This window comes from Protopterus annectens, chromosome 2.part1 (genome assembly GCF_019279795.1).
Source record: "Protopterus annectens isolate FY-2018-M chromosome 2.part1, PAN1.0, whole genome shotgun sequence".
NCBI classification, from domain to species: domain Eukaryota; kingdom Metazoa; phylum Chordata; order Ceratodontiformes; family Protopteridae; genus Protopterus; species Protopterus annectens.
The window spans coordinates 882,128,531-882,155,743 of record NC_056729.1 but is presented as its reverse complement, the minus strand read 5'-3'; the positions used below and the strand labels follow the sequence as shown (position 1 = coordinate 882,155,743).

The 27,213-nt window shown below is 40.6% G+C and overlaps 1 protein-coding gene across 1 annotated transcript in view; it reads left to right on the top strand.

Annotated features, from left to right (window-relative positions):
• The window catches only part of AGA (aspartylglucosaminidase), a 293,146-nt gene that overhangs the window by 40,007 nt on the left and 225,926 nt on the right, over nucleotides 1–27,213 (top strand). The window contains exons 4-5 of the mRNA XM_044062526.1: nucleotides 6,570–6,682; nucleotides 24,670–24,693. Coding sequence (XP_043918461.1) covers nucleotides 6,570–6,682; nucleotides 24,670–24,693 — 137 coding nt within the window. The remainder of the gene's footprint in view (nucleotides 1–6,569; nucleotides 6,683–24,669; nucleotides 24,694–27,213) is intronic.

Sequence of the window (27,213 nt, the reverse complement as noted above, 5' to 3'; positions counted from 1 at the left end):
TGGCCTTAAGGGCTGTGACTGCTTGACACTCTGACTGTGTGGTCTATGTGTTGCAGGTGTTGTGTTCTGAGGTGGTAGTTGTTTGGGTTTCTGCTTTGGTGGCCTCTGCTGTTTTGGTAGATTTTCAGAGCCTGTATGTCTTTGTGTGTTTATGTGTATGATTTGAGGTTGTGATGGTATTATGTGAGACTGGGTCTATAGTGTGTGTGGTTACCTTCTCCTCCTGTCTGGTCATGCCAGTCCTATGTTGAGAGAGCTCAGCCTCCAGTTTGGCCGTATAGTTGCATCTCTCGCATGTTGACATTTCTCTTGACTTCAGAGGGACTCCACTTGTGATTGGCCTCTTTGTAGAGGTGGAGTCCCCAGTTGTAACTTCCTGGGTCCCGTTTGTGAGCCAGTTGGCTATCCACCAGGTGACATTACGCATCCGTACCTAACCTCTTGAATTTGTCAACAGTGCTTGAGTGTGGGGGTATTGTGTCAAATGCTTTGGCCAGGTTAAGGTAGGCAACATAGAACAACCAGCACCACTTGGAATGGACCTGCTTGGCCTCTGGGTTGGCAGGGTGTGCATCTGCCAACTACTCTGTGGAAAGTACCCATGAAACGCTGTTATAGGCTGCACAAGTGCCAGATATGGGATTCATGGGAACTGCCTGGATGGTGCACAGACGCACTAAACACCATCTGGCAGCTAATGGAGAGGAAGGCCTTTTGGTTTATATACCAGATACCACGAGAAGTAGGTGGGACAGTGATAGATGGAGGCAGAGCTAAAAATAAATGTTATGGAGATGAAGGCTGTCATTCCTACATGTCACACCGTTTCTAATCTACCTCACTGAAGTTGCAGTATGGATGTGGTATGGTATCTTAACATGTAGGGAAGAATCCTCTGTCAGGAGGGCTTATGAGATTGGGAGGTTTTTACTACAGATTGCCTTTCATTGCCAGTATCATCGTAGTAGAATCCATTTCATTGAAGACTCTGAGTCATTACCTACTGATAACCCCAGTGTGGCCTTTTAGTCCATTTGTGGTGCAGAGTTTGTCCTGTCCTGCTGTTTTGGAAAACCTTGCTGTTGTGCTTTTTTGTATATATCCACAGACAGAATGAAATGAAGCAACTTCTTTTCTCTTGTTCTTCCCTTTATGGGACATCAACGAAGAAATGAAAATGTGTACAGAAAAAGAATAAACTCTCTTCAAAAGGGGCCAGAAATGATGATGATGATGATGACCTAAAATGAATGCATTGCCTATAGTGCTTCCTCTACCATGATGGGTATTAAGGATCTCAACTACCCCTGTCTAACTTTGTGGAGTCATCCTCCGTAGTATAACACACAGTAGAAAAGTTTTCATTCCTCGCTTATTCTGGACTCAAGTAAGAAATAGTTAAGACCCTATCTTTAGCTTTAAAACTGGACTTCATTGTAGCTGCCACAGTTTTGCTTGAATTGATGCTGTAGATAGAAATGCAACCTTCATTTGTGGAGGCTCGGGCTGTGTTCTTGAAGTTAACAGCTTAGACTCTCTGTTCCGTGTCCTGCAAACCCATTTCATGGGATGGAGGAGGTGTAGTCCAAAAGTTGATAAACTGCATCTTGAAGGTGAAGCAGGACCTCACTACTGCAAATGGACCTTTTTTGAAAACCTTGCACCAATTTCCTTATTCCTCTTCCAGGCCCAGGCAAGGAGAAGCCTCCTTGCAAAATAAGGAATGCGTTGAGTATTGCACGGTCTTGCCATGTCTGGTGCTGGCTAAGCCACTCACCACTGGAGTTCTGACTTGTAGTCTGGTTCTGTCCTCTATGGAGGGTTCTAGTTATGGTCATGCTCTACCACTTAAGAGTGATGTTTCCTCCAGAAGGAGCTCCACTGAGAAGAAAGTGTCTACAAAATTATTGTAAAGGCATATATTCACTGCTGACAAGGCTGCCTCTCACTCAGAGCATAGACAGGAATTTTGCTCCCACCTTTTTGTAGTTTCGTAAGCACACCTGTACATCAGTTCTAGATGGTGTATTTCCAGAGGTTGCTACCTCTGCATTAAAAGGTTATCTGAATGGTGTTGCTAGATTTGATGGGTGTCTTCTTGACATTTCACTTCTATGGATCGCACAAGAGTCTTTCATTTCACTGAGAGTACATCATTTCCAGTAACAATTGCCACTGTTTCTGGTTTCCTTATGCACAGAGTTATTCTCTGGTGTTCACTATAGTACTAAAAACCTTGCAGAGGGATCTGCATGTACCCCCCTTGCCTGAATGGGTAAATCCTGATGGTGCCATGGAGGTAGTTCTTTCATGGCTACAGCCCCTAGGAATGACCATAAACTGGATGAAGTCCTTTTTGATGCCATCCAAGAGAATTACCTTTTATAATTGTAGAAATGAGTCTGTCTTGAACTTGCGTCACCCATATCTGTATCTTGATGACAGATGCTTTGCTGTTAGAGTGAGGAGATCACCTCACTTTGCCAGAGTTCAAGGGATGTGTTTCCCATGGATGGGGTGTTGATGTTCATTAATAACCAGACTGAAGAAACACTTGGTTAAAAATGTAGGATGTAAACTGCTGTGGAAGCTGCTTGCTGTACACTGTGACAGTTTTGTAAAATTTGAAATGGTTTAAGGGTTATATCTGAAATTATCTCCGAAGTTGAGAAACTTAAGTATGCAGAATGGTACAAAGACCAGCAATATTTGTGATAAATTAAAGATCTTGTTGATTTGACGTCTGGTAAAAGACATATTTGGTATGAAGCAAATTGGAAGAGAAGTTAGTGGTCTTTAAAATGACATCAGGATATACAAAAGGTAAGAAGAACTATTCTGGAGCTGTATGTTTGTACATTGGGTTTGGAAACCATGCCACAAGTTTTTTTTTTTTTTTTTTTTTTTTTTGTTGGCAGACTGGTACAAAAAGAAGTTTGTTAGTCAGTCCATTTTTTCACATGGTTGAAATTAAGAGACAGATGGATAGTAAACCATACTCTAATGTGTTCAGTTATTTCACAGCTTCAGGGTTATAGATTTTTTTTCAGCAGCCTTTATGAGAAAAGAATGAACATTAACAGTGCACAACTTTTGGATTCTTCTGACTTTCCAGTCGACTAGTTAGACATATACTTTTTTCATATGTCCCAGTAAGAAAGATGTTTTAAACCAGAGAAGTAATTAGTTCATAGGTTCATGGCATTTAGCCCTTTAGTACTCTGTTGAGCAGTGACACTGAGGTAAGCCAGCAAGGTGCTCTGCCGTTCCACAGCATAGGAGTCTTTGGGTGATGAATTATCCCTCCATGATGGATCTAGATTTTTTGAGGTGAAGCATATTCATCAAATCTGGGTTTGACATGGCCTTGTATGTTAGGCAAAGGTCACTGAATAGAGCTGGAGTTCTTTCAGTCGGGCAGCATAGGACAGATTTTGAGACCTTTATCCTTTTGGTGAGGAACTTTTGTGGCCTCTCCAGCTGCTGCAAGTGTCGGTCAGATACATTCTGGGGCATTGTACTCAATCATTGGTCTGATGAGTGATGAGTAGGAGACAATTCATGATAAGGTGGGCAATGTAGAAGGTCTTCCTAACTACTTTAGCTACATGGGTGTCGAATGACAGACTACTATCAACCTGGGTCCCAACATTTAAGCTGATGAGTTTTTCAATGATACCGACTGCCTTTCCCTCATCAATGGCTTTGGTCAGGTCCCATGGATGCTGTGTTTTGCTGGAGATGTTTGGGGTTTGGTATAGATATCTCTCTTTTGGGGGGGGAGGTTGCACTGTACCTGTCAGCCAGTATGTTGGCAATGTCTGTAGGATCAGTAATCACATCATTTGAACTAGTTCTGAGCATATCTGGGAGTTTCCTGGATGATTTCTTATAGTGATCAAAGGGTGTCTTACCTTTTTGTAGTAGCTTCCTTTGTTGTAGAGTTTGTTTATGTAAGTGATTCAGCGGCTTGAGTATTCTTGAAAGGAGACCACACTAGTCTTTAGAAGTGTGAAGTCGGCTTTGAAGTTCTTTACTGTGGTCTTTTTATTTTGGGATGAGGACTGATCTGATCTCACCAGTGAATGTTCGTGATGATGAGATCAAGTATGTTATCAAGTCACCTAGTATGATGGTGTTTGGTGATACATTTATCCTCTAGTGTTTTCAGGAAGGCCATGTGAGGTTCCTGAGTTTGTGAGGTGGCCTGTAACATGCTACAATTTGCAGAGCAGTCTTGCCTATGGTTAATTGCACCTGGATGGTCTCCGATGCATTGTGTGTTGCCACCAGTCTTGAGGTGTGGGTGTCCTGATGATATGATGAACCCCCTCCCCTCTTTATATTGTCCATTTTTTTTTTGGGGGCATGTGATTATGAGTAAAAACCTGATAAGCTGGGGTGCTCTCAGGAACCTTGAACCAGGTTTCTGTCACAGCACAGACATCGATGTTCTCCATACTGAGAAGGGCCTCGATTTAGACTTCTGGCATTGAGCAGCATTACCTTTAGTTTTTCCTTTTTGTGTTCTAGGGTGGTAGGTTTAGAATTTGAGCCTTAGGGTGACAGGTGCAACCTCCCCTTATGACAGCATGGCTTGTCCAGCATGTCATCCCAGGCAGACAGATACTGGATCCCTTTGAATGACACCAGTGTTTAAGCCAAATGTTAAAGCTGATCATCTTATCTCTGTATTGTGGCATCATTCTTGGTGAAGGTAGGATACTGCTCAAGGTCAGGGTCATACCTGCCTGGGCTACAAGTCTCAGGTCGTTTACACCGTGGACAATGACTGAGTTGTACCTGCTGTTGAGATACCTGAGTGCTTATGTGGCGGATTCTCAGCTTACTGTGACCTTCTCCTTACTCAGTCTGTCAGTATGTCTGACTATGGAGTCACCAATGATTAGTGTGTCTGGCATTGTGTTTGGCCTTAAGGGCTGTGACTGTTTGACACTCTGACTGTGAGGTCTATGTGTTGCGGGTGTTGTGTTCTGAGGTGGTTGTTTGGGTGTCTGAAAATAATTATACCTGCCAAGATTTGAACTTGGGACCCTGTCATCTATATCATAGTGCATTACCCCACTAGGCCAATCAGTTCTATCAATTGTTATAGCAATTGAATTTACTGCATTTAATAAAGCAAAACTAACCCCCTGGAAATTGTAATTGCAACATATCCTTGACAGACTTTGGAAAATGTTGATTTGATTTGAATTTCTGATTACTTCATTTTCTATCTCATTTCTGTTTTCTAGTATTGATATATGTTTACCGAAGACATCTTGCTTTAATAAAGATAATTCATTTAATGAAAGAACATACAGAGAATTAAGTAAACCTAAAATGGAATGTAAACTGCCCTAATATGGTTTCCCTGAATGTTAATGGAACACTGTCTCTTTTCAAAGATATTGAAATATACTGAGCGACAAAAAAATAAATTATGTCTCCAAGAAGCCCGCTTAATTAACAAAGATGATAAGATTAAATGTAAGTGAATTAAATATGCAGATGCTAACAGTGGTAAAGGCCGATACGCAGATATACTTATGATTTGCAAATGGAGTGTTCAGTATGGAAAAACATTATCATAGGAGGTTACTAGGCTAATGGCCCTGGGGCCCTTTCCAAGCTTAGCCAAGAGTTTATCCCCAAAAATAAACCTCAGTCAGCACCTGTCATCCCTGTCAATGAGGGACACAGGCAGAACCCTTGGGATGAATTTGTGGTTTCCCATCCACTAATCCAAGATCGTGCTTGAAGAGGGTCAGCGAGGTGCTCTGTTTCACGTGTATGGGAAGTCTATTCCAGAGGCTGGGCAGCCTGTGGGGAAACTAACCTGTCTCTCAAGCAGGTTTTGTTTAATGTCACATTTTAGGTTCAGGCCTTTTCAGTGGGTAGTGTGTGAGGAGTTAGACTTAAGGATATGGAACATCTCTAGAAGGGCAGGGTCCGAGATTGCCTTGTAGGTGAGATGCAGATCACCCCTGAGCAATCTGTGCGACACAGTATAGTGATCGTGATTTGATTATGCAGTTAAAAAGTCTAGTGCAACTTTCTTGTATAATGGGTTTGGAAAAAATATTTGTCAGTTTTCCTCATGATTTATTTATTTATTTATTTTAAAGGCTGTGGAAATTGATTGCAGAGCCTTAATATTGAAAAGGAAAATTACAAATTACCCACTGCAAAACCCTCAGATTTATTGATATACTAATGACTGTGAAAGCTGTACTGTCTCTGTGTAGTCCATGTTGGTGCTGCATATGATGTGGTCCATTGCCAGTGGCCATTAGTGACTATCTTAGTTCTATTGAAAACCTTCTGTTAAATGGTCAAACTATGGTGTGTGTGTGTGTGTGTGTGTGTGTGTGTGTGTGTGTGTGTGTGTGTGTGTGTGTGTGTGTGTGTGTGTGTGTGTGTGTGTGTGTGTGTTTTCAGAAAGCAGTACATCTGTCTTTGCATGTATGTGTGTATATAAATGTAAATTTATTTGACTGTGGTTATACAGCAGTATCAAACTTAGTATAAAGAGGTGCTTTTACTTATTTTTTTTCTCCCTTAAGCTTCAATATTCGCCGAAAATATGGGTTTTCACAATGAAGATTTGACAACCAACCATTCCATGAGTGTCTATTTAAAATGGATGATTAACAACTGCCAGCCAAATTTCTGGAAGGTATCGGTATATTTTAAAGAAACTATTTTAGTTGGTATTAGAGAAAAAAATGGACAAATATTCGTTATTTTGAGATGGCATTGGCTGTCCTCATCCTCTAGTTGCATTGTTTGACATTAACCATTCCTGTTTTAGCAGTTTTGTTTCCAGTGTTCAGGATGTAGCTTATGCTGCAGCTGTTCAAGAAGATGGAATGTAAGGTTATAATATTTTATTTGGTCTGTAGTTCTGATAATGACAGATGCTTTTTTTTTTTGTGCCCCCTTCACCATCTGGTGATCATGGCCTGCCTTGTACTTCAGTATCCCATGACCTTTTCATTCCTTTTGGCATACTTCAATATCCCATATTACTCCTCTGTAAGGTGTTCTCATCTTCAAATAAGATTTGCACTTTGGTAGCTGAACTTGCTCGTATCAAGGGTCTGAGTGTTGGGAGATGCCACTGGAGATGATATGCTGCAATTGAGGTGTGTGTGTGTGTGTGTGTGTGTGTGTGTGTGTGTGTGTGTGTGTGTGTGTGAATCCATCTTTATATAAATTTATATAAATATAGATAAATATAAGTGCGTGTGTGTATATGCATTCTGTCTTGCTTAGACAAATGCTGTCTTTTAGGTTGTTGGCCTGTGGTCCAGTGTTAGCCTCTTGTATCTGCTAGGGGGTCAACCTTTGGCAAGCTGCAACCCTGCTACTTCCCTAGTGAAACTGAGCTGCAGTGATCACTACCTCACCCCATTCCAGTTTCTCCTCTGGCACCCTGGCTGATGTCCTAGCACACACATGAGGCTACTCCACTTGCCTGCAGCAGTGGACCAGTGACATCATGCTTGAGTTTTATGATGTAAAACAAATATGCAGTAATCAAGAGTAGGGAAGAGCAGAAGGGATGACCATATCATTGATACTGTATGGTATGGGTTGTATATGGAATATTTTTCAAATTTATAATTTGGGGAGGTTTAAGCACAAGACTTGAAATAAAATGATTTTTAAGATGGATGTTGAAAACTGGAAGATGTGTTGCTGTTTTTTCCTGGCTATTAACTTTATGCTTTTTTAGTAATATTTGATGTTAACTTATAAATATCTTGTGGCAAAAAGAAAGTAACTTGAAATGGGATGATTTGATGTAATTTTCATTCATTCCTCAACCTGTGGATTCGGATCAGAACCTGTGATCTGACTCAGCCATTTGTTATAGCTTAGGATCTGACTCTCAAGCTCCTTCCTTACCCACAATGCCCTTGTCTTCCAGATTACCTCTGATCTCGTTTGCCGCGCTTAAAAGCAGTCAGGATTTTTGCCTGTTGAGCCTCCATTTAGGGTTCTGAATGGTTTAAACTTTTTTCAGTGTTGAACTTCGGCATTATTATCTATGTTTTATTTCTCCTTACCCTTCTATTCACTTTTTTAAATATTTTCTTGGGTTCTTGCGAATTCTAAGTAACTTTATACCTTCTGGTATTCCTGTCCATCTACATTTCAAATTCTTTTGTTTTGGGTATGGTTAAAAAAACTACTGGTTTCAAAAAATACACTTCCTCTGGGCCTAAGATTCCCAACTCTGATGCCCACAGGGAGTGTGTTTATTTCTTAGGCCCTGGTCACTTAGATACCTCATGCGATATTTGTGCAGGCTTTAACACTCAAGTTCTAAGCAACCGCCAAAACAAACTTATTTTGAAAGGCCTTCTTCCCCAGACTGCTGTCCTCTGGATCTTCCAAAGTGCCAGGGGCTCAAACCACAACTAAGAAATCTACGGAAGCACAGCAGATGCTTTCCTCTCTGGTCTCCTTACCTGATCTTCATCTGAACCACGTACAAAGACCTTAATGTCCTCTCTGGTCTCCTTACCTGATCTTCATCTGAACCACGTACAAAGACCTTAATGCTGTCGGACCTAAAACCCTCGGATCTGATGCAGCCTTTAGTGAGTTGGGCTCTCAGATTCTCCCCGGCACCCATATCCCTGAGACTAAGGTCTCCTTTTCTTCAGGAGATCCCCAAGAAACGTTCAAGACCTCTGTCCATTTCTTCCTCCGTAAGATCTTCTGGGACCCTATCTGAAGCGGATGTGGGCAGGATGATGAGATTCCTCAAGACACCGATTCAGATGGGGTTTTGCCTACTCCATCCTCCACCGAATCTGTGAGCTGCCAACCTGCCTTTTTTCCTGTAATAAATCGTTTTCCAGTCTAACCTCCTGTCTTGGAGCCCTCTGATCCAGGGCCAACCATTTTTGACACATCAGTTCCAATGAAATTATCTTTTTCATCTCCGACTTCTCTGATCTGATCATCTCTGACTCTTTTGGAGCACAATGGATCTGGAGCAGAAGTGGCAAATTGGAGGGGTTTGCTACAACTCTGAAGCTTTCAGAGACACAGTTTCCCTTTGGCACTAGCCAACTCTGGTCTGACTCACCGTTCAGATCGGGGAATCCTGGAAGGTTGGGGTTGTCTGCTTTGAGAGCTTCAGCTCCAAAGGGATTGCCACTGGCTTCTGAGGGTCCCTCTCCATTCGAGATGGTGGAGAGGTTACTCTCCCAGGTGAGAACTATATCAACTCTACCTCCTTCAGATCCTAACTCTGTCTTAACTTGTGTATTTGAGCTTTCTCATTAGCAACCTCTGGTACCACCAGCTCCCAAGAGCTTCCAACCAGCTCCACCCATGGAGCTCCCCATCTCCTCCAGTACCTCCCCGGAATGTCCCACAAGGAGGTCCCCACAACAGACTGTGCAAAAGGAGGCACCTGGATTCCCCTCAGGCATCTTTGACAGAGGACACTGACTTTGATGAAGTAGAGGGGTCCCCAAGATCTCCACGTGATTATGTCTCCTTTGGAAACATCCTTAAAATCCTGTGCCAAAAAGATGGTTGGTCTACCCAAAGCCCTTTCTTAGAGGAGTCTGTGTTTTTGGAAGCCTTTGGGTCTGGCCTGTCTACATGTTTGGTTGACCCCCACCTGTGGATGATTTCAATGACCAGGAGCTGGACAACATGGACTCCATCCCAGAAAGAGTGGACAAGATTCTCAATGCCCCTTCAGATAAACTTTGCTGGACAAATGGACCCCAGTAGATGCCATGATTGTAGCAGCAGCGATGAAAAAGGAGCTAGCTGAACAAAGCTCCACTGTCCAACTCCTAACAGGGAGTCTGGGGCTTAGTACAGGTTCAGGTAGCAGGTGTATGTATCAGCAACTTTCGCATTGCGATCGCTGAACTACTTGTCTCATTTCACCAGGTTACAGAAGGACTTACTCAGGAGCCCATATCTCAAGAGGAACAGAAAACCTTTTCCTCCTGGATTGCCACCCTACAATCCATCTCAAATGTGTCCATGAGGCCAATCTCACATGCTGTAGAAGGTACCTCAAGGGCCGCCTGTTCAGACATCACCGTAAGGAGACCTGCGTGGATGCAACTTTGTTACTTTGCAGAACCATTGAAAGCGTCATTCGTCAATGCCCCATTTGATGGATCATCATTTTTGGCCTAACCATGAAAGGCACTCACTCGCCTGCTGTGAAAAAAATTGAAAGACCTTGTCTGCTATTGGAATCTAATTTTCTACCTCACAAAGGCTGTTTTCTAGGAACCGTGGAGATGAGAAATTGTGTTTCACAAAATCACAAGGAGATTTTTCCCCTAGAGCCAGAAGGGGAAATAAATTATAATGGTAGATGTCACCCACATGGCAGAGGAGGGCTGTACAACCAAGGATCTAGAGATTATTTCTCAAACAGATCCTTTTAGCGCTCCTGAGTACTTGGCCGACTATCCCTCTCTAGAGGCAGTTGGAGAGCTCCTGTCTTTGCACCAGAATGTCTGTCTAGCCATTGCAAACAACAGTTGGGTGCAAAGAATCATATCTAGAGGATATTGCATTCCATTTTTTTCAAAACTACCAAACCAAAGAAAATCTCCTCGATGTTCTACCCAATCACAGGGAGTCAGCAGCCTTAGAAATTACAAAGCTGCTAGGAAAAAGGGTCATCCAGAAGGTCCCACCAGACCAGGTAGGATCCAGAATTTACTCCAGTTTCTTTTTAGTGCCAAAAAAGAGGACCTGAGACCAATCCTAGATCTGACATCCAAGTCCATAAAGAACTCAAAATTCTGGATGGTTGTGATACAGACTATATTTTAGCCCTTTTCCAGAAAGATGACTGGATGTGCTGTGTACATTTTCAGGATACATACTACCACATCAAAATGGACAGGCTGTCAAGGTTTCTCTGCTTCCGGCTGGGAGCCAGTCATTACCAGTTCATAGCGCTGTCCTTTGGTCTCACCATAGCCCCCAGGGTATTCACCAAATATATGGCAGTAGTAGTGAGACTGCTTGGACTCTGAGAGTTTCTTTATCTGGACAACTGGCTCCTAACCACATCAACCAGATATTTCCTCATACAAGCCAGAAATTATTGGCTTCATCTAGTGAACATGTTTGGGATCACTATAAACATACAAAAGTCTCAACTTCACCCTGGCCAAATGATAGACTTTATAGGGGAGCATCTCTGCACATGCAGTTGTCTAGCCTTCCTACCTCAGAACAGAACTGTGTCCTTAAGGTTACATATCAAACACATTGTAACCATTCATTTGCCACTAGCAGAATAAGTACTTAAAGCACTGGGCTCGATGGCTGCCTCTGTAATGTTGATTCCAATATTTTCCCCTTCACATGAGAATTTTGCATTGGTCCTTATATCGCTATCCTTTGAGTCACCCTGTGAAACCATCTTGAGTGTGCAAAGACTTCCTATCATGGTGGCTTCTCTTGAGGGATGTCAAGGAAGGACATCTATTTATTCTTCCTGCCCCCAATGCCACATTGACCACGGATGCATCCCAGTTGGGATGGGAGGGGAATAACCTGGGACGAACTGTTCAAGGCATGTGGTCGAGATAGGAGACCTCTCTACATATAAGTGTTCTAGAGTGGAGAGTGGTGCTTCTAACGTTGTAGGCCTTACAGAGCTTTCTTCCTCTAGGAACTGTTGTTATACAGACAGACAACATGTTAGTAATCTGGTACATCAACAAACTGGGAACCAGATCTTTACCCTCTGTCGAGAAGCAATGAGAGTTTGGCAGTGAGCAGTCTTATCCAGCCACTTTCTAGTAGCAATGCACATAATGGGGAAAACCAACATTTAGAGGACAGGCTAAGCAGAACTATTCTGATGCCTCAAGAGTGGTCTCTAAATCGGTTTGTGCAAACAAGATATTCCACAAATGGGGTCTGCCTTGCTGCGACCTCCTTGCATCCCCAACTAACAATAAATGCAGCAGGTTCTTTGCCCTAATCCCTCCTCGGGGAGAATCACCGAGAGATGATCTTGTCCATGTTTGGCCATCCAGTCTCCTTTATGCCCCCCCCCCTATCTCTCATCCCCAAAGTTCTTCAGAAAGTGCAAAGCTTGAAGAGCAAAGTTATCCTCATTGCACCCGTTTGGCCTCGACAAGTCTGGTTTCCCTTCTTTGGTCTCATCTGATATGTCCTCCCTGGATGCTTTTATCTCATCCCTCTGGACAAACTCGCTCAGATCTAACAGGCCTCAAATTGACCGCCTGGTTTCTCCACTTCCAATGATGGCTAGATATACCATACTGTCCTCTCTAGTTAAGAAAATCTTGGTATGCTCACATAAGGCCTCCACAAGAAAAATTTACAAAAACAAATGGAAAAGGTTGTCTATATGGGCTCATCAGAAATTTTTAGATCCCTTTACTGCTCCAATACCAGCAATTCTTGATTTCCTTGCTTCAGTCTGTCAGGATATGGGGCAAGCTGTTCTACTATCAAAGCTCACTTGGCAGCCATATCCAATTATCATATAGGTGAAAACTTTTCTTCCTTAGTTTCCTCCAAGTTGTGCGAGGCCTTTCAGAGAGGTACTTTTTTACTTAGGCCTCCTGTCAAAGATCCCACTTCTTTGTGACTTGATGTCACTATGGTACTACAAGTTCACTCACCCTTTGAACCTTCTGCCAAAATAGACCTCAAATTCTTGTCATGGAAAACCTGTATTTTTGGTGGCTGTAACCTTGACTAGAAGAATTTTGGAAGTTGCTTCTGAACACAATATCAACCAAGTTATCAGTCTTCCAGTATTCTTTCCTAACTTTCAGAATGAATCTACTCTTCACCTTCTTGATGTGCATAGACAATTGCTTTATCTGGACAGGGCAACAACTTTCAGGAAATCTGACCAATTATTTTTTTCCTTTTCCAAAGTAAAGTTGGGAAAACCTATTTCCAAGACAACTCTGGCTACATGTTGAACATGATTGCATTTCTTATGTTTACATTGCTAAAGGTATTACCTCACTTAGCCATGTAAAAGCACATTTTCCTAGATCAATGTCCGCCTTAGCAGCTTTTTGGTCTAGAGTATCCATTGATGATGTTTGTGCAGCTGCTTCCTGTTCAAATATTGATACCTTTGTTACTCATTACAAATTAGATGATATATCTAGAAATAGAGCATCCTTTGGTTCTGCAGTGCTCCGGAATATGCTTCCATGAAGGCCTCCCAAGATCAGTGTAGCTGGGGACTTTGTCCCACAGGTTGAGGAATGAATGAAAATGATAGCATCAGACAAAAGTTATATACTCACCATAATGTTCCATCTGTGGTGTCCTATAAAAAAATGGCCAAGTCTGATTCGAAGTTCGGATCCAAACGTACAGGTTGAGGAAGAATTAAAATGGGCAACACAGATCTAACGTTATGGTGAGTACATAACTTCTTTTCATTCATTGCAACCTTGTTTGAAAAAAAAATCATTCTGCATATTGGATACAGTCCTGTTAGACTGTATACCATTTAGTTATCAGTTGTATTTTTATGTTCTTCTGGATAGACCCTGTCTTTCCAGTTGGTATTTTTAGTAAAAGAGAGGCCATGACTGACAAAAGTTCTGAGAGCAAGAGTAAAAGTGTGAATTATGAAAAATGTTCTCAAGTAATTACTAGGCAAGCAGTCCTGGAGACAGAAGAGCTCTTCCAATTTCCCTTTTACCCCAGGGCACATACTTAGTGCCACACAGTCAAATGGAGACTGACTGAATCAAATCCTGGACTACTTGAAGTAGCTTATTAACAGCTCATATCCTCTGCACTAACTGCTAGGCAAATAAAGCTGAAATGGTACTATCTGGTATCATCCCCTTTTGGAAAATATTGTTGGTTGGCTTATTTGACATTTTTTTTCAGAAGATGAGATACTTCTATCTGACAGGAAAGGATTACTGTCAGAGGTACTGTCACTGGTAAAGTATCTGTAGTCATTCCTATAAAGTACTATGTGAAAGCAGTTTTGTTAAGTCTCAGTGTTGGTATGATTGCAGTAGAAGGCACTGAGCTCAGACTGAGATAGGTGAAATATTAAAGAGCCTGTGATTATACCCTGTTCAGTAGCTGACAATATAAAGGTTATTTGGGTGTGACAGTTGTCAATCATAAAGGCAGTATGTGCATTTGCTGTAAGTTCATAAGGCTAGTCACAGCTTGTATGCATAAAAGACTTTAGTGGTGCTGTTTTAGGCTATACATCTCCCGTTTTTTGGCAGTGGTGAGATTCCAGTCATATCTGTCATATTATTTGGTAACAGCGGGGTAGATTTAAGGCTTGTTATCCCTGTTCATAACATATAGCATGATAAGATCTGCCTTATTTTTCTGTACTCCAAAGAGTAAATGCTTATCTTTGTTGTACTTTTCTTATCAGATCTGTATTTTTCTTGTCTGGCAGTTTAGCTCTGAGTGTCAAGGTGACCATTTGTTAATAATCATTGTCCTGTAGTCCTGGGTTTGATTCCTTCAGTTCCCATTTGCATACTGTGTAGCCTGTTGCCTAACAGACAGTACTGCCATAATTCCCCGGAAAGTGGCCGATTTCCCCTGAAAATGGTCAGTTCTGTCCATTGAGTTGACTCTCTTAACAAGTTAAGTATCCATGGGTGCAGTTTCATACTCCATTTTGATCTTGGTTATATCTCAGCTAGTTACAAAATTGCACAGTATGCTCCAGCAGCAGTTTTGCCGAAGAGGTTATGATGAAATAATTTCTTAAAATCAAGACGGAATTGTTTTTAATAAATCAAGTCTGTGAACATCTACATGTGTATAACCTTTGCAGTTGCAGCTTTGTGATGTTATACCCTTAGCAGTTAAAGTTTATAATAACAAGTACCTTTTCATTCCTTATACCTCCTTGCTCTCTTTTCTTCACTTACTTCCTTACATCTGTCAAATTCTCCTCCCTGACATTCTCTAAATATACAGTAAGCCTGTTTTGCGCTCACTTCATATTGCAATTCCTGTTTGTATTAGGCAAGATTACCTTTCATTTCTCTACAAACTGTATAAAGTGTTTATAAATATTAAATGGTTAAGAATCAATACAATTTATATGGCAATGTATTTATATTATCACTAATTTATTAAAAATATCTGCAGTTTATATAATTATATTTAATTTTTGAAGATTGTAAAATTATTATTCTTAAAATGTTTTGTAATAATTTGGAGCTTTTCTCTCCGGGCCTCCACTGAAAATGGGCTTCTACCCAGTAGAACTTTCCCAGTAATCAAATGTCAGTTAATAAATAATCAGATTATCAATGATGACACTAATAAATACAATATAAATAAATGAAGTCATTTTAAATACTTTTAAGACAATTCAAAAACTATTCTTATGCTTGTAGAACAGAGATATTCAGCCTTTAATCCATGTTTGTCAAGCTATGAAATCTTGGCAAGGTGGTGCTGTCCATTGTTCCGGAATTGTAACACACATTGACCATTTTGTGCTTGTTTAGATGACCCTGAAATCTAACAGATGGTTACTTTAGACAAAATTTTATAATTTGTTTACTCTAATGATAACTGCAATGCCTAGTGCACACAACCTATGATTTTCTGTCACTTCTCTTCAACAGTGTCAGTCAGCCTATGGGAATTAATAGAGCCTGTATGTATTCATATTTGCTTAAGCTCTTGTTTTATCCTCCTCAGGGAATGGTGCTGGTGTTATGGTAATTTATACAATGAAAATGTGAAAATATATAGCAAGTTCAATGAATTGTTGCATGTCAAATCCTAAACCATTCTGTAATAATATTTCAGCTTATTTTAGTACAGTTTTGTGTAAGGTTCAGTCTGTTCTTAATATTTTTGGTTTGTTTTCAAATTGTTTTTATAAGAAAACTTGTCTACTAGATTACATTTGTCCAGAAAAAGCAATTTATTAGTTAAAATGTGTTTGGCACACCTGTTAGTTGTGGAAGCTGACTTTCACAAATCCATTCTTTTCTTGGTCTGCTGTGTTGGGTAATATATGCTCAAGTCCACTTGCTAAACCTTTTGCAAATAGTTTGTTTTCGTTTTGATAGTGAGTTTGATGTCTTGCAGTTGTATGATGGGCATTTGACATTGTTAGGTTTTTGGAAACATTATCACTTTGGAAACCATAGAAGGAACAGCAACTTTACCTTTAACTTAAACCCCTTAAGTTTAGGAATGGGGTAGCCAGTTTAAAGGCTTTGTTAAAATTTGTTAATATGACATATATATCGGGTGCTTTTCCCAAGCCTAGTCTGTCAGCTGCTGCAGAAAGTTTATTTTCTTACCCATGAAGCATCCTCTCATTGTAAAATCCAGCACTTCCCTATTTCACCCTCTCTCTACAACACCTCCTATATTTATTATCACATACTAAAACATTTCAGTGTTGCACTCTCATCCTCAAAACTGAGGTTCAGACCCACTACCTACTGCTTCTATTTCTCTAAACATAATTTTCTTCCAATAACACTCCTACATGGGGCTATCCACCCAAATCCTGGTCCAAGTTCTTCCACCAACACTACAACCTCCACCTCACCTACTTGGCACCAACTCTCCCCCTGTCCATGTAAACACCTATCAATCTACTCCATCAGCCTACATAGTCTCCCAAACACATCTTAACTCTCTCAGAAACCTGGATGAAACCTCATATCACAAACTCAGAATTTCTACCCCCAGCTACAACATATTCCAGCAAGACAGACTTTCAAGAAAAAGGGGAGGTGTTTCTGTCATGTACTCTGAACAGCTTAATTTCTCCCCCCTCCCCCTAGCCCCCCTAACTTCTCCCTTGCAGAACTTTTCTCAACTGTCACCTTAACTCACACAAGAAATTTGCAATAGCATCTGTCTATATATCCCCTGGTAACAATATTCCAATTCTTGAATCTATTTTATCCTGGATCTCCCAACATCTACCCTGTGAGACAATCTTACTAGGTGATGCCAATATTGAGTGGAATAAACCTCGCTCTCCTAGCCTTAGTATAAACCTTTTTGGTTTCAAGTCAACTAATTTCTACTCCCACCCACATCAACAAAAAGTCCAGCTTCATTCTTGACTGGATCTTAACTTCCAACCCTAATCTGTACACAATCCTAGCACTTTACCAGACTCCATAAGCGAACACCTCCCAATCTCAATATTGAGAAAACCTTCTCAAACCACAAAAACCCACCTTTATAGAGACTGCCACAACCTGACCAATTTCAACACAGAAACTTTCAACAACCAACTCTCACTTGTCAAATGGTCTCACCTGCTTTAACCTTACTCTAAATGATGATGTTCTTGAGTTTAACCATATATTCCTAAACATATTAAACACCCTAGAACCTATTAGAAAAATTAAGACTAAATCCAGTCCAGCACCCTAGCTAAACCCTTTCCACCATGAAACTTGGAGACACCACCTGGAAACAGAGTCAAAATCATCTTCCCTCCCCTTTAAGTTCAAAGAAGTAAGAAACCATGCTAAAAAACTTATTATCCAAGACAAGAAGAAATTCTACCTAGAAGCTCAATCCACTTACAACTCCAACCCTAAAAAGTTTTGGTGCACCATACCCAGTATTCTCCAACCAGGTAAACCTTCCACCCCTACTCCTTCCCCAATAAATCACCTCTTGAAACTGCCACCCTACTAACAACTACTTCTCTATCCAGAAACTAACTCCCCTCAACAACAACCAATTGCAACCCCCACCCCCTCCACCACTTGTCTCCACTCCTCCTTCTCCCTGAAACCTGTTTCCACTGCCTGTGTAAAATCCCTTTTGCAGAAACTTAAAACTTGCTGTCCTTCCTACCCCCCCACACACATTTTCTTAAACTTGCAGCCAGTACAATATCTTATCCCTCCTCAATTCCCATCAACCATTCTATTAATGAATCATCTGTCCTTGAAGTTTGGAAATCCTTTTTATACTATTCCATTTCACAAAGGGGGCAACTCCACCAACCCTTCCAGTTTCTGACCTATAGCCAACCTCTGCCCTCTTTCAAAAATTCTAGAAAAATGTATTCACAGACAACTTCTTCAATATCTGCTCCAGGAAAATCTCCTCACCCCCTCTCAACATTTCACTAGCTTAAGCCTACCTCCTCCCTTTCCTTCTCTTTGCTTCCCCTGTATTCACCCACCTCTAAGCAAATCTCTTAACCAAACTTCAACAAACCTACAACCAGATAACCAGATTTGTCTGTAATTTCCCTTACATATCCCACCTTTGCCTTGCCCTTAACCAATTACAATGGCTTGAATTACCTCAACTATTCCAACTTTCTCAGCTACAGATGACCCACACTGTACTGTACAAATCCCATTGACTGTCCCCTCCCTGTCCACCCTCCTATCCCTATACAAACCCTCACGACCTCTTCATAGCACTGACCAACTGCTTCTTGACACTTAACAGGCCTAACAGAACAACTGGCAGTTTAGTCTGTAAATGCTGTTTATTTCAAACCTGGAACAAATGCCCAACCAGCATAAGTTCCAATAAATCCTCATTTCATTTTAAGAGTGCCAACTCTCCATCCTGTACCTGTCACCACCCAACCTAACACATTCATACCCTGTTGTCAGACCATAACAATCTTTCTTTCCTTACTTTAGTATAACTTTCTCATATACTAGAACTGTAATCCCTCAGCTCTACAACTGACCAAAACTATACTTGTATGTCACCCTTCTCTTTCTTACCTATTATACCCCCCCTTCCTTTTCTCTCTCTTGAATCTCCTACACTTTCCTCCCCACCCATCTTCTTTCTAACCTTCATTTCTATTACTCCCTCTCTGCCAACTCATCCTAGTGATGAAAGATGTTCAAGAGCTTTGTTTTCCTGTGATGCCCTATCTGTAAATCATCTTTTTATACTACAGGTCTCTACCTCTTCTACTTCATAGATTTCTGTTTATGCTGAATATTATGCATTGTTACTTTTTTTTCCACTATCACATGATTGTATATTCACATTGTACCTATAGTCATATATAGCATGAATGCATCTAGAAATGTAAACAAGTTGACATTACTTGCAATGTAAAATTTATTATCTGTTATTGCTGTTATTTTTTGTTGTGGAGGTTTTCTCCTCGGGTCTCCACTGAAAATGTGCCACCAGCCCAGTGGACTAACCCGATTAACAAAAGACAGACAGACAGACAGAGATACATAAATAATCTCCAAGCTGCATTAGCTGTATAATGTTATACTTTACTAATGGTTATGATAGAGTGCAGTGCCCTGATGGAGTAGAAGAACTTGTGCTGATTTCCTCAAGATTCATAAAAGATATTCTACATAGCAGAGTAGAGAATTCTTTATGCAAATGTTCTACTCTAGCTATATTTTTTAGTCTTTTTTTCTATTGGTATTCAATGTTCTCCAAGCATCAGTTAAATCAAATTTCACCGTCATGTGTTTGTTTTGGTTACACGTTTGGCGTTTTTAATGATTCTCTCAGGTAACCCACCACTCATTGTCAAAAGTTGTATTGAAATCCCTACTCCATTACCACCCCATAAGATTACTTTTCTAATTGCCGTACCACTATCCAGGAAGGAGCTGAAGGTTAAAATGACATCCTGAATTGGTACATAACATTTCCTAAAAATCAGCTGTCAGCAGCTGTCCACAAATTTGTAATTTTCCAATGTAGTGATTTGTGCACCAATATGAACTCTCCCTTTTGGCAGATTTAGCATAATTCATGATCCCCCAACCTTGCCATTTTTCAGTAATCTTTCTCACACCTTTATTTTTAAACTTTGTTTTCTGTAGCACAACAGTATAAGTTGCAATTTTATATGGCTCATAATTGCCCTTGTTTTTGATAGGCCACCTTTTTAACATTCTAGGATAAACAAGTTGCATTAGCATTTCCTAACTCCTGATTAATATTTGTTGCTTTGTGCATATCATTGTTAATGGTATGATCATAGTGGTCACAATTGCTATATCCAGCCATGTGATTCACAATAAATGCCGTGTTTACGAGATTAGTTAGGCAAACCACTGTATGTCCTCTGAAGTCAATCTAACTTTGTATGATTGTGCTGAGAGACGGCTTACAGAACTTGGTCACATGAAAGTGCACAAGAACATCATCAAAATGCCCCCTCCTTCCCTGCTACACATCTGAAAATCTTTGAAAACTACCTGACATTCTTTGTGCAACATCAGACATAAGTATCAAGGTATACATACAAACCAAAACAATATATAACCCATACAAAGTCATTTTGTTTTTAACTGTTTAATATTTTGTGTGTTATGCATATAAGGTCTACATACTTAAACAGTTTCACACTTTTAAAGGCATAGCTTCCCTTTTGAAATCCAACCATAAATGGTTGATCATGCTAAACTCCACTTAAGTGAGGATATCCAATAGGGGAGCTGTGATAATGTTTACGGTCTTAACTCATGTACAAGTGTAGCCTTAAACTACATAATGACCTAGCATGGTCGTATGAATTTATAGTAATAAACATCTGCAAATTTAGCAAAGTGAAGAAAAGAGATTAAATCGATCAATTATTTAACCACAGTGGCAGGTATAAATGCATTGAGATTGCTTATGTTCTTACTTTATCCATAAAATAGAATAAAATTGAATTATAGCATTACTTAAATATTCATGTATTGCAAATTATACTTTTATAATATACAATTTATTTTCCATTATATGAGAGTAAAAATATGTATTTATTTATTTGACATTTGTTAACCAGGTTAGTACAAATGAGGCAAAAGCCCATTTTCAGTGGAGACCCAAGGAGAAAAGCTCCAATATAATACAATACAAATAATTCTGAAATGTGTATTTGAGTTTAACAACAAAATAAGAAATGGGAGGCACAAAAAAAGGAACAGAAATTAAATTCACAAAAGGCAGATAAAAACAAATAGTTTTAGAGCAAAAAGTTATATACAAGTGATGAATTCCATAGAAATATAGATTCATAATTAATATACAGATGTTGATGCAAGTGATGTAACATTAAAAGTCAAGATATTTATATAAACTGTAGTTGAAAGTGAATTGCAGATCTACAGATTTATTCTGTCGTCAGTAAGAGTGAAGAAGAGTTGTGAAAGAGTTGAGCAGTAAAATGAAGGAAGGAAGGAAGAGAACTTGGGGGGGTATTTATGTGGCATCCTGGCAGGGGCATGATCATGAGTTGGAAAGGAAGTATTTTTAGCTCTTTTTGAAACTGTGTATGTGTTTGATACCTCTTATATTAGAGGATACTTTGTTCCAGGCTTGTGATACTGTGTATCTTTAAGAGTTTGCCAATGTTTTTTTTAGTTTTTATATATCGAGGCGCTGTTGGTCTGAGCTGGGGAGTGAGCAACTAGGGGTATATAAGGATACCAGAGAGAGGGAAGGGCAGGCAGTACTTTAAGTATGGAGTGTATGATGTGTAATTGTGACAGAAGCAGTTGTTGGGGGAGTTCAAGCCATTGAAGTTGCTTTTAGAACAAGGCAGTGGTGACAGTTATAGGGCTGGCTGGAGGCAAATCTAGCTATTTTATTATATGTTTGTTCTATCCTGGTGGTTTTAAAGTGGTTTGTAAGTATTGAGTGGCATTGAGAAGGCAGGGAAGGAGGAATGCCTGAGTTAGAGAAAGTTTGGAGTCAGATGAAAGGAATTTTTGTTCATATAAAGTAGTCCCAATTTTGATGCATTGTTTAATGCACTGGTGAATTAAAATAGTAACTAAACACCCATACCCTATTTCCCTCTTAAAATGTATGGTTAGTTATAAAATCTGCTGACTAACCTTCCCAGGGAAAGAAAGGAAAAGAAATATCTTTTTTATCCTGCTAATAGATTACACGTGCTTATGTCTGACAAACACTTTCCACCTACCTGATACAAGAGTACTTTATCCAGAACTGATTGTTTGTTTTTTGCGGCATGCTTGCTTCTTGCAGTGGGGACTAGTCCCACTCCATTCGCCCTTGCTGCACTCGGGCACACTTTGCTCTTCTACCCTACCCCCATTTTCACCCACCCCATATCAATTACATTTATACCCAACCCTGACACACCCTTCACCAATCACACTCCTCCACCTGATAACACCTCCCACACTTTAAATTATCCTATCCCAACCCACACCCTTACTAATTACCACCTCTCGCTCCTCCCCGCACTCCCTCCCTCCCTCCAAGCTGCAACACATCACCACCAAAGGACTCCTCCCCCTACCAACTCTCCACTAGCCAACCCATCTCATTCCTAACTTCTCCATCCCTTTTACTTCACCTCACCCCTTAATTGCCAACCACAAGCAAGTTTCATCATATCATTTACTCCTTCATAGCATCCAGCACTACCATTAACTCCTACACCCTACCATTTCAGCCTCTGACACCTACACCCCCAACTTCCATCTTAGCCTACTTTATTTAAGTACTACTCAGCTATGTCTCTCATATACATCTCTCTCCTCACACTCACTCTCGACCTCTCTCCTTCTTACACTCGCATCATATCACACAACCCATCTTCCTTCCCCACCTTTCCCACTACATCAACCTATTATCACATCCTGCATAGCTACACTGCTATCTGCCCTAGCCTGCATCCAACTAATCCTATCCTACTAAAGAAAATTATCCTGCTCCCCACACAACACAGCACTATTCCTCACCAAGATTACAAACACTTCAGCAGCACAAGAAAAGAAGCCTGTCCCTAGCTACTTCCCAACTCTCTGTACTTTGACCCTCTCTGGTGATATACACCCAAATCCAGGCCCTTCTTCCCCTTCTCATAACTCTGCCACCATGACTAAATACTTAAACTTCACCAGTGTTAATCTCCAGAGTATTAAGAACAAAATTCCACACCTGCAGGCTTGGCTAAGCCAACACAAATCAGATTTCACCACCATCACTGAAAATTTGCTGAAGCCTTATATTACATTCTGAAATTCTTCCCCCTAGCTACTCCTGCCTTAGATTTGACAAACTCCATAAAAAGGTGGAGGTGTCACTTTACTATTCCCAAGCACCTATAGGGTTATTCCATACTCTGAGCCAACCCCCCCCTTCCTTTCTTCTGAGCTACTAGTTGCTTTCCTCAAACTTAATAACTGCAAAGGGATTTGCATCATAGCTATATACATCCCCCAGGTAACAAGTGTCAAATTCTTGAAGAAATTATAGCCTGGACTAACCAAAACATATAAAATGAAACTATGATACTAGGCGACATCAATATCAATTGGCTAAACATCTCCAACAGTAATTTCTCTGCAAACATCACCCATCATACTTCCTCCAAACTTGTATCTGACATTACGAGACCTGACAAAAACAGAAACAAAGGGTCAGCCGTGGATTGGATTCTGATCTTGACAAAATCTCTTCCTCAGGCACTCTCCCAGACAGTATCCACGACCATTCTCCAGCATTCGTTATACGTAAGCTCACTTCTACACCTAGCCTTCACCAATATAGATATTCTAGAGATTTGTCTCACTTCTCCCAAAATACCCTTAATGACATACTGTGTAATACAAACTGGAGCCCACTAAAATCTCTTCCACTCAGTGAAGCTGTGCAATTCTTTAATTCCACATTTCTCAAAACCCTAAACAGTCTTGCCCCCATCAAACTAAAGAGAGTCAAATCAAAACATGCCTGCTGGCTGACAAAAGCCACAAAGCAGGTCATGACCTCTAGGGATAACGCCTGGAAAACCTGGCAAAAAATAAAACATCCTACAACCTCAATCAATACAAACAACTTTGAAATCAGGCCGTTTAGTTGCCAAAAACAAAAAAGAATGCATCCAAACAATTCAAGACCAGCGTAAACAAAATCCCCAAAAATTCTGGGGAGCTATTAACTCCCTATTCCATCAACAAACTATCAGTACCCCATGCCCCAACCCAGATAAAACTCCCTCTGAACTAGCCACGCTCATCAACACATACTTTATTGACGCCATCACCAAACTTACTACTACCTTCCCGCCCATCGACCCAAACCATATTAGGACCTTCATTGTCACATAATCCCTCAAATCCCCTACCCAATTTCTCTCTATCACCCATTCCCACATCAACCATCCAAAAACTTCTCAAACTAAAACCGTCCACAAATGCCTCTGATAATCTACCCACTGAATACCTTCAACTAGTAGCCCCTTCCATTGCTTATCCTATCAGCATCCTCCTCAATAGGTCAGTTCAAGAACCTGCATACCAGACATCTGGACGAAAGCATTTGTGATTCCTTTTCATAAAGGTGGCAACAACTCCGACATCTCAAACTTCCGTCCGATAGCCATTATTTCCCCCATCTCTAAAATACTAGGGAAGTGTTATTTCCCCCCATCTCTAAAATACTAGGGAAGTGTATCCATACACAGCTTCTAAACCATCTACTGAAACACCAACTGCTTTCTCCTACTCAACATGGCTTTAGGCACGGACATAGCACCAACACTGCCCTTATTTCCTTCTTAGATACAGTTAATAGAGCTCATGATGCTGGCTCCTTAGTCTCCACACACTTTCTCGATCTATCAAAGGTATTTGACACCATTTCTCACTCACTACTGCTTGCCAAACTCTCTAACCGTAGACTATCTCTCCCTACCCTACAATGGTTTACCAGCTACCTCAGCAACAGGCATCAGTCTACCAGATGGTAGCATGTCTCCTCTCCTTTCATTCCTACTAATACAGGTGGTCCCCAGGGCTCAATACTGGGTCCCCTCCTGTTCAGCATATTTGTCAACAACTTTCATCAAACGCTAACCCATAGTTCCATCATCCAATATGCAGATGACTCAACAATAATCTGCTCCCCAAAATCTCTCACTGAATTACAGCCTCTCACCCGAGAAGCATTCATCTCTACTGAGCACTGGATGTCCCAAAATCACCAAGCCCTTAACCCCAATAAAACTAAACTCCTATTATTTACCTCCACAAAATCTAGCCATATCGACAAATCTCTACTTACTCTCACTTTCCAAAACAATACTGTCATAGACGTTCTCCCTAGTACAAAATTGCTAGGTATCACCATTGATGACAAATTAACATTTGACCTACATATCCACAGCAAAATCAAAAAGACTCAGCAAAAGGTGGGTGCCCTATATAGACACAACTACTGCCTCAGTCTCTCTGCAAAAAAGGCCCTAGCCTCATCATTTCTACTCTTTCAGTTGTGCTATATGGTGCCCCCATCCTCACCAACCTGCAATCCTCTCTAAAAAGTAAGCTTGACTCGTGCTACAACAAAATCACCACATTTTCTACAAACGCAAAATACTCATAAGTTGGTACTAGGCTATTGGCCCTAGGGCCTATACAAGCCTAGCCATAACAATTCCCTGGCTATTTCTTCCCACAATATTTACTTCCCTGGACCCCTGTCTAGCAGGGTGACTGATGTGATCCCCAGGGTGAATTTCCTGTCTCCTATCCAATCGTCAAGGTTCATTTTGAAGATGGTCAAAGAGGTGCTCTGCTTGACATGTATGGGCAGTCTGTTCCAGAGTCTGGGGGAGTGTCTGGGTCAGGAACCTTTCCCTCCAGCATGTTTTGTTCATTGTGATGGTAACGTTTAGATCCCTGGAGCGTGTGGCTCTGAGGGATTGGGATTTAGCATGTTCAACAGCTCTGGGTTTGACATGGCCTTGTATGTTGAGCAAAGATCGCCTCTGAGTAGATGATATGCAACAGAGTACAGCTGGAGTATTTTTAGACGGTCAGCATAGGGCATCTGCTTTAGGCTGTGATTCTTTTAGTGAAGTATTTCTGTGGCCAGTTGTTGCAGATGTCTTGAGAGGTACATACCAAACTGGGTCTTACGCCACTGCTCCTCACTGCATCAACTAAAGTAGCTAGAATCTCCCCACCATCTTAATTATCGACAACTAACCACAGCCAACAAGTTAATCTTCCAACCTGAAAGCTGCACTTCCATCTCATCCATACTGATCACATATCACCCCAATCACCACCTCAGGTCAGAAAACAAAATGTTATCTATTGAGAAACCCATACTCGCGGCTGGCCAAATGCTGCATTCCTTTGCTGACTTCTAGTTATGGAACAATCTTCCTCCATCTCTCAGAACTATCAGCAATCCTGCATACTTCAAAAAAATAACTAAAAGAACATCTCTCTCATTGGCTATGCTCATGTACCCCACCAATAAATCCAAACACCTGATTTCCCTCTCTAGAACCCCAGTCTATATCTATCTTTATGTACTCTCCACCACTCCTGTCCTGTCTGTTACCTCCCTGTCTCTGTCTGTCACCTGCTTCATATTTCTAACTCATTCCTTATACTTGTTTTCCTCCCAGATTTTAGACTTCTCAGCTTCTACCCGTATACTGGAATATACCTATATTCTTGCCGTTTACCCTTACATTTCTACAAACTTCCTTCCTGCTCACAACTGACTTTTATACACTTTGCCATTTCCACTATCACTCCTACATATTCTCATCTTATCTCTAACACACCTAAGACCTTTGTTTGCAATTAATGTATGATATCATTGTCATATTTGTGAGTTTACACTTGTAATTTTGTATACAATTTTACCATGTATCTACATTGTCTTTAATTGTTTTTAATTGCTTTCTATGTAACATTGTGGAGCTTTTCTCCCCGGGCCTCCACTGAAAATGGCCTGTTTCTAGGCCCAGTGAACTTTCCTGGTCAACAAATGCAATAAATAAATAAGTAAATAGTTGGTCATCAATTATGGTACCAAGAAGCTAAGTGAAAGATTTTACTTTGATGATGATGTCGAGAGATGAGATATCGAATGTGGTTTTGTGATGGGAGAGTGAATTTGGGAGAACTAGAAGGGTTTTTTTTGGGGGGGGGTTAAGATGAGTTGGTTTTCTGTAAGCTATCTTTCAATAGCAAGGCATGAGGTTTGGGTAAGAGTGAAGTTCAGTGATGTTGTCAGAGAAGGAAATGAGAGTAGAGTAGTCAGAATATTGTATAAGAGAGGAGTTGTTAATAAAGATATTAAAAAGAAGAGGCCATAGAATAGAGCCTTGAGAGTCACCCGTTTGGATAGATAGGAAGGGGGAGCAAGAAGTATGCCATCTGACAGACTCGAGCCTGTTGGTAAGGTAGCTAGAAAAAAGAA